A 12,205-nucleotide genomic window follows, 5' to 3' on the forward strand; every position below is an offset into this window, starting at 1 on the left:
CCAACTTGCACATTATGGGAGAAGATAATCTCCTGTTTCTACGAAGTCCATGAGAGTAGAATTAGACTGGCGTTTAGAGTCTTAGCCTTCTAGAAACTTTCAAAAGCTTATTCAGGACACATGGTGAATGATAGGACATCTGTTAGTGTTATTTATTTTAGTTTGACAATTTTACACTGAAATTTTAACCTTACTGCGGATGTTTTAATTTTTTTGTCTTTCTTTTGTCTGTGTAATTGTTAATTTTATATGTTACTGTTATAAACATGAAATGTTTCTTTGGTTGCAGTGGATACAAATGCAGATGCATAATCAAACAATCTTAGCTTTCCATGCACACCAGGATTGAAATATCCTCACAGATTTTCAATAATAATGACATTTGGGCACTGTGAGGGCTTTTCTGAAATGTTTTATCTTTCTTTCCTGTAAGAACTTCATGGCTGATTTGGAAGTATGTTTCAGTTCATTGGCTTGCTGAAACATCCAAACTCTTTTCAGCTTCAGTTTCTTTACTGACTTTCACAGATTTGCTTTTCAGATACCTTGATATTTAGTTAAATCTATTCCCCCTTTCACGCATACAGTATTTCCTGTACCACTGGCTGCTGTACAATCCCTGAGTATCATAGAACCTCCTGTACAGTGGGGCAAAAAAGTATTTAGTCAGCCACCAATTGCACAAGTTCTCCCACTTAAAAAGATGAGAGAGGCCTGTAATTTTCATCATAGGTATACCTCAACTATGAGAGACAAAATGAGAAAAAAAAATTCTTTAAGAGGCTCCTCTGTCCTCCACTCGTTACCTGTAGTAATGGCACCTGTTTGACCTTGTTAAAAGACACCTGTCCACAACCTCAAACAGTCACACTCCAAACTCCACTATGGCCAAGACCAAAGAGCTGTCGAAGGACACCAGAAACAAAATTGTAGACCTGCACCAGGCTGGGAAGACTGAATCTGCAATAGGCAAGCAGCTTGGTGTGAAGAAATCAACTGTGGGAGCAAGAATTAGAAAACGGAAGACATACAAGACCACTGATAATCTCCCTTGATCTGGGGCTCCACGCAAGATCTCACCCTGTGGGGTCAAAATGATCACAAGAACGGTGAGCAAAAATCCCAGAACCACACGGGGGGACCTAGTGAATGACCTGCAGAGAGCTGGGACCAAAGTAACAAAGGCTACCATCAGTAACACACTACGCCGCCAGGGACTCAAATCTTGCAGTGCCAGACGTGTCCCCCTGCTTAAGCCAGTACATGTCCGGGCCCGTCTGAAGTTTGCTAGAGAGCATTTGGATGATCCAGAAGAGGATTGGGAGAATGTCATATGGTCAGATGAAACCAAAGTAGAACGTTTTGGTCTAAACTCAACTCGTTGTGTTTGGAGGAGAGAGAATGCTGAGTTGCATCCAAAGAACACCATACCTACTGTGAAGCAGGGGGGTGGAAACATCATGCTTTGGGGCTGTTTGTCTGCAAAGGGACCAGGACGACTGATCTGTGTAAAGGAAAGAATGAATGGGGCCATGTATCGTGAGATTTTGAGTGAACACCTCCTTCCATCAGCAAGGGCATTGAAGATGAAACGTGGCTGGGTCTTTCAGCATGACAGTGATCCCAAACACACCGCCCGGGCAACGAAGGAGTGGCTTTGTAAGAAGCATTTCAAGGTCCTGGAGTGGCCTAGCCAGTCTCCAGATCTCAACCCCACGGAAAACCTTTGGAGGGAGTTGAAAGTCCGTGTTGCCCAGCGACAGCCCCAAAACATCACTGCTCTAGAGGAGATCTGCGTGGAGGAATGGGCCAAAATACCAGCAACAGTGTGTGCAAACCTTGTGAAGACTTACAGAAAATGTTTGACCTCTGTCATTGCCAACAAAGGATATATAACAAAGTATTGAGATGAACTTTTGATATTGACCAAATACTTATTTCCCACCATGATTTGCAAATAAATTCTTTAAAAATCAGACAATGTGATTTTCTGGATTTTCCCCCCCATTTTGTCTCTCATAGTTGAGGTATACCTATGATGAAAATTACAGGCCTCTCTCATCTTTTTAAGTGGGAGAACTTGCACAATTGGTGGCTGACTAAATACTTTTTTGCCCCACTGTATATTTAACTGTTGGTAAGGTGTTATTTTCTTCAAATGCTTCACTTCTTTTTCTCTAAAAGTCTCTTGTGTTGTGGTCAAAAGGTGCAAATTTTGTTTCAGCAATCCAAAGGACTGTGGTCCAAAAGATTGCAGGCTTGTAAAAGTTTTCTTTTGCATACTTGAGACAATAACGTTTATGATGAGATTGAAGAAAAGGTTGTTTCTGATAACTGTCCCATGTAGATCATTGTTGTATAAGCAATATTGTTCTATGGACAGTGATTCCAGTGTCAATTAAACTTCAGCAGGTCATTTGTGGTGATCTCTTATTTTGTTTTGTACATCTGACCAGTTTTCAGGCCATTCAAGCAGAAGTTTTCTTGGTCTTCACCACAATCAGCGAGAAATTGAAAGCTGAAAAGAATTGGATATTTCAGCAAGTCAATGATCTGAAACATTCTTTCAAGTTGACCATGAAGTACTTACATGACCAGGAGTGCCTAAGCATTTGCATACAGCAGTACAGTGGTACCTCGGGATACGAACTTAATCCGTTCCGTGACTCTGGGCATATCCCGAGTTGGTCGTAACCCGACACAAATTTCCCCATAGGGTTCAATGTAAATCCGGTTAATCCGTTCCGCCCTCCGAATTTGGTCGCACCCCGAAGCTAATTTTCCCATAAGGTTCAATGTAATTACCGTTAATCCGTTCTGGCGTCCGTGGACCACGCGTCAGGGGCGGGAAAATGGCCGGGCGCTGTGCAGCAGGAAAATGGCCAGGCGCAGGGCGGCAGGAAAACGGCCAGGCGCCGTGCGGCGGGAAAATGGCCTGGCGCCACGCGGCGCGGCGGGAAAACAGCTGGGTGCCGCGCGGCGGGAAAACGGCCGGGCGCCGTGCGGCGGGGTGGGAAAACGGCTGGGCGCCGCATGGCGTGGCGGGAAAACAGCCGGGCGGCTCAGCGGGAAAACGGCCGGGCGGCGCAGCGGGAAAACGGCCAGGTGCAGCGCAGCGGGAAAACGGCCGCAGACCACGTGTCAGGGGCAGGAAAATGGCCGCGGACCATGTGTCAGGGGCGGAAAAATGGCCGTGGACCACGTGTCAGGGCGAAAAAATGACCGTACCCCGAGGCGGAGTTTGCACATTGAGGTAAATTTTTGCGGCCGGAGCTGGTTGTAACCTGAAAAGTTCGTTAGTAGAGGCGTTCGTATCCTGAGGTACCACTGTATATCTAATATAAGAAATATGGCAAAAAAGGGAGTAGCTTCCTCTGGTGCTGTGTAGGGCACAGTATGCAATTGGTCTCAATGACTCTCATACTTACCTTAGAAGAAGCCACAATTTCCCATCTCTCTGTGTCAAATAACGTGTTATTTCACCAGTGACTCCTGAATAAGGAAATATTTGAAATCTGAAGTATCGCAATTGGGCAACAGTTGCGCTGGACCTGCTCCATTTTTACTCTACAGAAGCCTCATGTAATACTTCAGAATGAGTAATTTGGTTACTGAAATACATGTTAGGATACCAAGTATGACTTCATATACTAAAATTAGTTTCTCTTCCTGAAGCTGATGACATTTCACTGGGGAATGGTGTTGACATCTTGAAGGAATTACCTCCTAAACATGGCAGAAGATCCAGTTCGGTTGACTCTGTGGCAACTGAGCCGTGGCTTAGACCTGGGACATCAGAAACCCTTAAAAGATTCATGGCTGAGCAGTCAAGTCAAGCTAAACCGACTTCTGAGAAGAGCATAACATTCAATTGGCAGGGGCTGTCAACTGCCCATGGTTAAATAAACCTGTGTTAAAGCCGTTTGTGCCTTTCAAGAGTTTCTCTACTGCTGCACTTTTATATTCATAGGTGATTATGAAAACAGTTCCTATCTTTGTTCAATTGTCAATACATTACTGATGGGATCTGAATTTGGAAATATACTCCTATAGTAAATTTCCATGACAGCTTCAGAATATAGCTAAATGTACAATTTAATGTACATTTAATGGTACTGGGGCAACATTTTCAAGTTTATTTCTGGATTATTTTTTTTCTTTGAAAAATTACCTCAGACTGCTGCAAGATTGAGAAATATGACCTGAATGTAATCAAATAAAATACTGTGGCTTAGAGTTCTTAGACATGTAATAGATATTTAGGGACTACCCAAGATTTAAATTTATTGCTGCTTTACTTCTAACCCACAAGTCTTATCCAATCATTTGTTCTAAATTGCTAAAGTGCTGTTTTATATTTATATGTATATGTGTGTGTTCAAATGCCAATAGTGAATTCTATAAATGTATTTATGGTCATGACTTAAAATGACAAAATAAATTATATTTTTTATCAGGATTCTAATGAAGTATTTGTGAAGATGGGTATTTTGTGAAATGAATAAATTGCCTTTAATAGTGAAAGCTCTGGAGCTTCCTTGATGATGCTTCTCTCTTATTGCAGTACAAATGGCATGTGGGCTGAGTTTCACTCTGGGACTAATTTTTGGCTGAAATGTATTAAACCCAGTACAAATGTATTGATTTACTGCTTCCTTAACCCCTTCAAATTTATTTGGAAGGAAAAAAATAGAAATGTTACTGGCTTGAAGGCAAAGCTGCAGTGCCTGATCAACAGAAATTCCTTTTTGTTTTGTAACTCTGCAAGGTATTTTACTATATGTTACATATACTATATAATACTGTAATAGTATATGTAACATACTATTAAGGTGGGTTCTTTCCCAACAAGAATCAGTTTCCCAACTGTGGAATCTGGAAGGTTGGATGGGTAGAAAAAGATACCATGAAGTAACTTTCTAGTCACTGAAAGATGGACCTGGGTAAAAAAGTGTTAACTATTCTAGGCAAAGCTTAAATCCCCCCCCCCCATCTTTCACCCGAATGCAGTTCTCCTTTATTGAATATTTCATTGTAGCAACAAACACTTGTCATTGGTAAAAAATACAGGGGAACAGAAGAATAATGCCATAGCAAAATACAGTAATTTGTATTTCAATCCTTGGCAAGTTCATTGGTTGCTAAATCATTTCCCTTCCAAATAGGGTAGGATTGTTGGGTCCTTCATTTGGGGGCCAAAAAGTACTTCATAGCAAGTCTCAGTCATCTGATATAGAGCAGAGATACTACAGCTTTCTCAAGGGACTTAGTATTTTCTCGGAGTAAGGTCACTCTTCTGTCCCATCTGAAATCCCTTAGATTTCTTATTACTACACTGCCAACAAAGATCCAGCAGTCTTGTTCTCATCACAGCCTGGAAAGCTGCTGCACTGCATTTTCTGGTCTGTATGATAAATAAGCCAACTTATCTGATGATGAAGCTACCAGTCTTGCTCAGCTGCCAGAGAGTTGCAGTATTGGCGTGGTCTTATTTCTTGTCTGGCTATTGGAGAGACTTTTGCATGGGGCGGGGGGGGGGTCAGTTCAAGGCAGCCTTCAGTCCTGCCATTTTGTAGGTGGGCTCATTGCTGGCATCACTACTGCCTCATCTGCTCTACTTATTTACCTGTGGAAGTCATCACTTCCTCACTGAGCCGAGTCCTTATGGATGGCCAATCATGCTGATCCCAGTATTGCTCCTTCCCATGGTCTTTTTGTTCTTTGGCTACTACACAGCCTTCTCTGCTGTAGCCTGCTATTAGCAGGCCAACCAGTTGTGTACAATTCCTGAGAGTTGGTTTTCTATATTGCTGATTCTCTCCCACTGATCCTCAAATTAAAGCAGACAGGAAAGTCCCTGCCTCTTTCTAGAAGGCAGAGGGTAGAAATAGTTGCTCGTGAGATTACTAACAAATTTTCCAAGTGTTTGTCAGAATCCATCCGGATTCATAAGGTACAAATGAAGAGGTAGAAAATAACCTTCATTCACAGCTGCTGCATATCTAAATGATACGAGGTAATTAGTGTATCCCTGGATTCATTCTTCTTAAGAAAATACCATGTTCTTCAGGATGACCCAAGAGTTCTTAAAGAACATGTGTGAATAAAATAAATTCTGATTTCCCCCCCCCCAGAAATATTGAGCTTCCGTTTCAATTAACAATTCCTTTTCAATTCAATAGTCAACATAATTATCTGCTCTTGAGGATTAGGAACAATGTAGTGCAATAAAGGAAGCTACATGCCAGTTAACGTACGTTCTAGGGAAAATGGTTGAAAATGGTTGAAAAAAATAAGCAAACTTAGAACAAGCACTGTTAAAAGGCATGAAAATGATTCTTATAGCAGTAAGTCTGGTCTCATTACCCTAGATACTTCAAGCATGTGGACATGTGTGACTCAGGAAGTATAGTATAATTAGATTTTCAACAACAGCAAATCCAGCTGCTGTATCAGACAGGTACTCTTGTGGATTGATAACTAGTTCAAAAACAAAAAAGGATTAAAGAGGCAATTCTCCACTGATCAGCAATACATAGCTAGTTCCCTAAAAATCTCTGTTGGGGCAGATATTTTTCAACTTGTATAGAGATGATTTGTAGTTAGGGCTGGGTAATGAAATGACCATATTTTCTGAGGATGTACAACTGATTGTGAAGCACTCCAAAAGGATCACTCTAAACTGGGTTGATTTAAAATGGCAAATGCAGCTCAGTGGTGTAAAATGGTACACCCCCCACCCCCCACCCCAGTACCTTCAATAAAAGGTTCTGAACTGGCAGTGCCTCATCAGAAGAGGTATCTTGGAATCACAATGGGCCGCTAGATGAAAATGTCAACTCAGTGTACAGCTACTGTGGTGGAAAAAAAGACCCATCGTTGGAATTATTAAAAAGGCCACAGAAAAATATGAGTTATATAAATTCATGAATGCCATAGTTAATGAGGCAGTGTAGTTCTCACTCCCTCAGAGTCTTCAGATTTGGGGCCATCCACTGAAACTCAATGCAGGGAGATTCTGGACTGGCAGAAGGTAGGTAATGCTCCTTTGTACAGCACATAAACAAACAGAATTCACTGCCTGCAGTTTTAATGGTGACCAATTTGGATTATTTAAAAAGGGGACTGGACAGTTTTATGGAGGATTAGGTTATCAGTGGCTGCAGGCTTTTATGCTGCTCCCACTGCAAATGACTGAATAGCATACATCCCAGCATACATAAATTGGGCTTACTAGTTTCTAAATTATAATTGGCACGCTTTATGTACTGGCTGCTGGGAAGCAGAAGTGGAAGGGGATTAGTTTACCAAATGCATCCAACTGGGCCCCTGTGTGGCACAGAATACTGTCCTAGATCTTGATCTGGCTCCAGCTCTTCCAACATAGGAAGATTTGAACTGAAAATAGAAGGAATGATACTTGAATAAGTTAAATTCTTTAATTACTTCCAAAGATGCTGAAGGCAGTCTGCTTCAGCAGACACTGTTAACCATCATTGTTAAACTTTTAAGATTCTTGGAACATTAACACAAGTAGTTTTACATTGCATTGGTTTTCATTGCACCGATGAAAGAATTCAAAAACTTTATTGACTTATAACCTGATTAGAATATGCCAGATGAGAACCAATATTGTACAGAAAGTTGTACAGAATTTACATAGAAAACTTTACAGAGCTGTACCATATACATTTTTCCATCTGAAAAAATTTTCTACATCCACTTTAAGACAGAATGCTTGACAATCTTTTCTTTAACCATCAGAGCACAATTCACAGTATGAATACATTTCCAATAAATTTAAAACCATCCCTAAACCATGCCAGATTTGTTACTTGAATATATTTAACATTACATTCTGTACACAGAGTGAAATCTACATCAAACAACCCCCAAAAAGGTGACAGAAGATAAAACCTAGACTCATTTGCAGTGATTCAAGTTCCAGTCCAGAAGGATCGTTGCGATGGCTTATTATATTTAAAAGCCCTATCACAGGTATATTACAAACAGTTAAGCCAGTTGTGACTTTTTCAATCTCTGCCCTTCACTAAAGTTAGCAAGACTAACTTTTAGGATACAGACCAAATCAATCACAACATAACCTCAGACTAGTGCATTTGGTAAACAAACATGGGTTTCTATGAAGTAATAAAAGAATGCAGGAAGAACTATATAGTGTTTGTAATTTTATATTACAGACCTGCACTCTATGTTTTTTTCACTGAAGAATGATTACCTATATCTCAGACAGTCTGAGTGTGCAGATTTTTTTTTTTTTCCAGAATAAGAATTCCACACAGTTGCTAGATCTGTTCCCTTGCCCAATATTTTTCTCTTCTCTTAGTACAAACCTTTCTTTCAAATACAGTTCTCCTGAGTTGTACTCCTATGGAAGTTCAAACTTTTTAAGTGTTAGTTCTTTGGGTACACATCTTAAGTTCACAGCCATCATAAACATACACACACACATACACTTATGTATGTATATACGTATGTATGTCTGAATAAGAAGACATCACAGCCCAAGCTGACAATAAGACTGTTTAAAACTGGCTCAATGCTCAGCATAAGCCAGGAAAGGGAGGAAGAAAAATCCACTGGAGTATTAAAGTTTTGCAAGCCTAAGTTACAGCTTTACTCTGTATTGTGAACCTGTAGATGCACACACTGCTGTATAGAGACCCTCATTATGAATATCCAGTGCAAGTTGATTTGGTTCTTTGTTTCCTTAGCTATGTTTCTACTGCTTGGCTACATCTTCTTCTTGATCTGCTGGCTGAGATATTTGGAAAACAACTCCAATCCGTAGAAAAAATCTTCGCAAAACAGCCCGGAGCTCAGGAATCAGTTCAAATTGCATTATTTCACACAAAAGAGGATAGTAGAATGATGCATGGGCTTTGAACTGAGAGGGGGAAAAAGAATTCTGTTAGACAATAACTTCTTGGCATGACTAAATACACCAAATCAAACACTACACTAAGAGTTGTTTAGATGTCAGAACCCTCATCTCATCTCCTGAAGAAAAAACTGTATGGTCTTACTGGCACTGGAGTACTGATACCAGGAGAGGAAAAAGAAGGACAAATGGCATGAATGGTTTGGAATGCTTTTACTCCCCAACACTGGAGGGGAGCCAGCCCTAAAGCTAGTTAATGACAATTCTGACCTGTGGTTTGTAATGAAAGAAAGAAAAAATGGCCTCCATCCCTGGAAAGAAGGGAAAATGTCCATCCTCATTCCTTCTAGCTTGAGCTCAAGAGGGGTTTGTGGCCACCAACGTTGGAGCTTTGACTAAAAAGCTAGGACTGATTTACTAGTGACGCAGAAGAATCTACAAGTGTCAGCCCTCCCAAAGTAAACCAGACAGGAAACATGACTAGATGAGCTAATTCTACTTTATTGTAAGACTACATTAACAGAATCTTGCAAGTCTGAAAGTACCAATCTCCTGACTTCCCGATTTACTGCCTGCGTAGTTAGGGTGGGTCCTTTCTAAGTGTTTTCTCTAGCCATTACTCTGTTGCGGACTCCTTTCTCTTTTATCTGATCGTTCCCTAGGCAGCATCTCTTCCCACCTCCCCCTGGATTTCAAGGTCACCCTCACATTCCATCACAACAAGGGATGTACCATAGCTATATTTCAAATGCAAAAAAAAAAAAAAAGCCCAATACTCCAACACCTACAAAAACTGGTTCAGATTTGCTATTCATTATTCTTTTTTCCCAGAGAAAGAATCGTGAGATCCTTTCTATTTAGTGTCTCTTAAAAAGGCCAGAATAAGATTTCTCATAGAGGCTTCAGACAGGGTACTTGAGCATAAACTGAAACACATGAAAATGCATTTCCCATTTTTCCAATTAACCTGGATGCATTATGCATACATGATACTAGAATATGGTAGGAAATGGGAATACACACTCCTTTAGATATTTTAATATTCCTCACTATTGGTCATATTGACTAGTGCTGCTGGGAACTGTACAGTAGTTCTGCAATGTAGTAGTTCAGCAACAATAGTTCAACAATGTCTAACATACAGTCATGTGAAAAAATTAAGTACATCTCACTGAAATTTTTTGTTTTCAACTTATTTCAGCATACAGGTATTTGAATTTCATTTCAACAATACTGATAAATAAAGGGGATATAATGTAGCAAATATCATGCACCATTTATACATTTTATAGTCCATTGTGTAACTTAAATAAACATACACATGCATTTTCCATGTGGAAAAAGCAAGGTCACCTCTACATTTATCACTACCTCAAATACCTAAAATTATAATCAGGTGTACCAGATTAGTTACAAATTATTAGATCATTGTTAGAGAGGATCTGGGAGGAACTTCTCCAATTGAAAACTCAGACATTTAGTTTAATTTGCTCTTTGTTGTTGAAGTGAGTGGTATCACCATACCTAGATGGAAAGAGCTCTTTAAAGCCTTCAGAAAGAAGTTTATTGATGCCTATGAGTCTGGGAAGGGATTTAAAAAGATTCCCAAACCATTGGGTATTGATCATTCCACTGTCCAGAAGATCATCTACAAATGGAGAAGATTTCAAACAACTGCCAACTTGCCAAGGCCAGGCCATCCCAGCAAGTTCAGCCCGAGAGCAGAATGCAAGATGCTGAAAGAGTCTCTAAGAATCCCAGAATCTCATCATGTGTCCTACAGGTAGCTCTTGCCACTACTGATGTCAAAATGCACAAGTCTACCATTAGAAAGACGCTGCACAACTTAGATCTACATGGGAGGTGTGCCAGGAGGAAACCTTTGCTGTCCAGAAAGAACATTAGGACAAGACTAAAGTTTGCCCATGAACACCAAGGCAAACCCCAGGATTTCTGGAACAATGTGCTCTGGACAGAAGAAGCAAAGATAGAGTTATTTGGCCACAGTACCAGAAGACGTGTTTGGCAAAAACCAAAGACAGCATTTCACCAGAAGAACCAGATACCAACTGTAAAACATAGTGGTGGAAATGTTATGGCTTGGGGCTGCTTTGCTGTATCAGGGCCTGGAAAGCTTAACAATACAGAATCCATTATGAATTCTTCATTGTACCAGAGGGTGCTTGAGGATAATGTAAGACTTTCTGTCAGAAAATTGAAACTCAATTGAAAGCAGACCTTGCAACATGACAGTGTCCCCAAATGTGCCAGTAAATCCACCAAGGAATGGCTGAAAAAAAAGAAAAAGAAATGAAGAGTTCTGGAATGGCCAAATTAAGCCTGGATCCAAATCCCATCAAGATGCTGTGGGGTGATTTGAAAAGGACTGTGCATGCAAGAAACCCCTGAAACATCACACAGCTGAAAAAATTCTGCATGTAGGAATGGAAAAAAATCCTCCCAGTCAATATCAGAGACTTATCAGAGAGTTAAAAGAAACGCCTACTTGAGGTTGCTTCTGCCAAAGGGGGCAATACCAGACATTAGAGGCAAGGGCTTAGTTACTTTTTCCACAGAAGGAAATTTTTTGTTGAACAGATTGCAATGCCAATTTTTCACAGTTTTTTTGTTCAGTTACATCCCCTTTATCTTTATATACTGTTTGAATGAAGGTAAAATATTGATATGTCAACATATGTTAAAAAAGAAAAAAAAACTTTACATGAGGCAGACTTACTTTTTCACATGACTGTATCACAAGTACCTTATTCCTAAGATATGGGTCCTAATATATGCTTTTGTCCCTATCTGCTTTCCCCACTGTATTCATCAAATCAAATGATCTTCCAGAAAATAACACAGATCGAGATCAATGTATATTGAACAAATAATATTAAACCTTATAGAGCTCAGAGATCAAACCTACTAGAACTTTCAGATGTGGTGATTTAATCTGCAGTTAAATCAGGACTTCTACATTCATCCATAACCAGACTTGTGTACTCCAATTCTCCTCAGCCTCACAGTTTGCAATGTTAAAGAATTTTATACAAAAAAACCTAGAATCAGTTGTCAACATCAGGTATTCCAGGATAAAGTGAATTTTCTGGGCCAGTGGGCATATTTAAAATTTTGAGAACATAGCAATGGCACGATCACAAAATGGTTGTCATGAGGGGGCAGAGGCATTTTGGTAAATAAAGATCATGGTAAAGTTTGATGCTTTGTTTCACAGCACACCAGCTACCCTTCCTCCCCGCCTTGCTTTCAGATAAAAGGCTTCTAATAAAATATTAACATCAG

The 12,205-nt window shown here is 40.1% G+C and overlaps 2 protein-coding genes across 9 annotated transcripts in view; one reads left to right on the plus strand and one right to left on the minus strand.

Moving 5' to 3' along the window:
• CSPP1 (centrosome and spindle pole associated protein 1) overlaps positions 1 to 4,453 on the plus strand; it is a 79,223-nt gene extending 74,770 nt beyond the window's left edge. For 6 of the 7 annotated variants that reach the window (XM_025167556.2, XM_088131005.1, XM_088131007.1 and 3 more), the window contains one exon: positions 3,676 to 4,453. In XM_025167556.2, coding sequence (XP_025023324.1) covers positions 3,676 to 3,902 — 227 coding nt within the window. In that variant the 3' untranslated portion in view covers positions 3,903 to 4,453. The remainder of the gene's footprint in view (positions 1 to 3,675) is intronic. The other variant, XR_015794101.1, reaches the window with a different exon arrangement.
• A 2,992-nt stretch (positions 4,454 to 7,445) lies between these two features.
• ARFGEF1 (ARF guanine nucleotide exchange factor 1) overlaps positions 7,446 to 12,205 on the minus strand; it is an 83,356-nt gene continuing 78,596 nt past the window's right edge. For both annotated transcript variants that reach the window (XM_088131016.1, XM_088131015.1), the window contains exon 39: positions 7,446 to 8,908. In XM_088131016.1, coding sequence (XP_087987142.1) covers positions 8,744 to 8,908 — 165 coding nt within the window. In that variant the 3' untranslated portion in view covers positions 7,446 to 8,743. The remainder of the gene's footprint in view (positions 8,909 to 12,205) is intronic.

This window comes from Python bivittatus, unplaced genomic scaffold (genome assembly GCF_059951505.1).
Source record: "Python bivittatus isolate LINGU-HERP-01145 unplaced genomic scaffold, Pbiv_v1 ctg000840_np1212, whole genome shotgun sequence".
NCBI classification, from domain to species: domain Eukaryota; kingdom Metazoa; phylum Chordata; class Lepidosauria; order Squamata; family Pythonidae; genus Python; species Python bivittatus.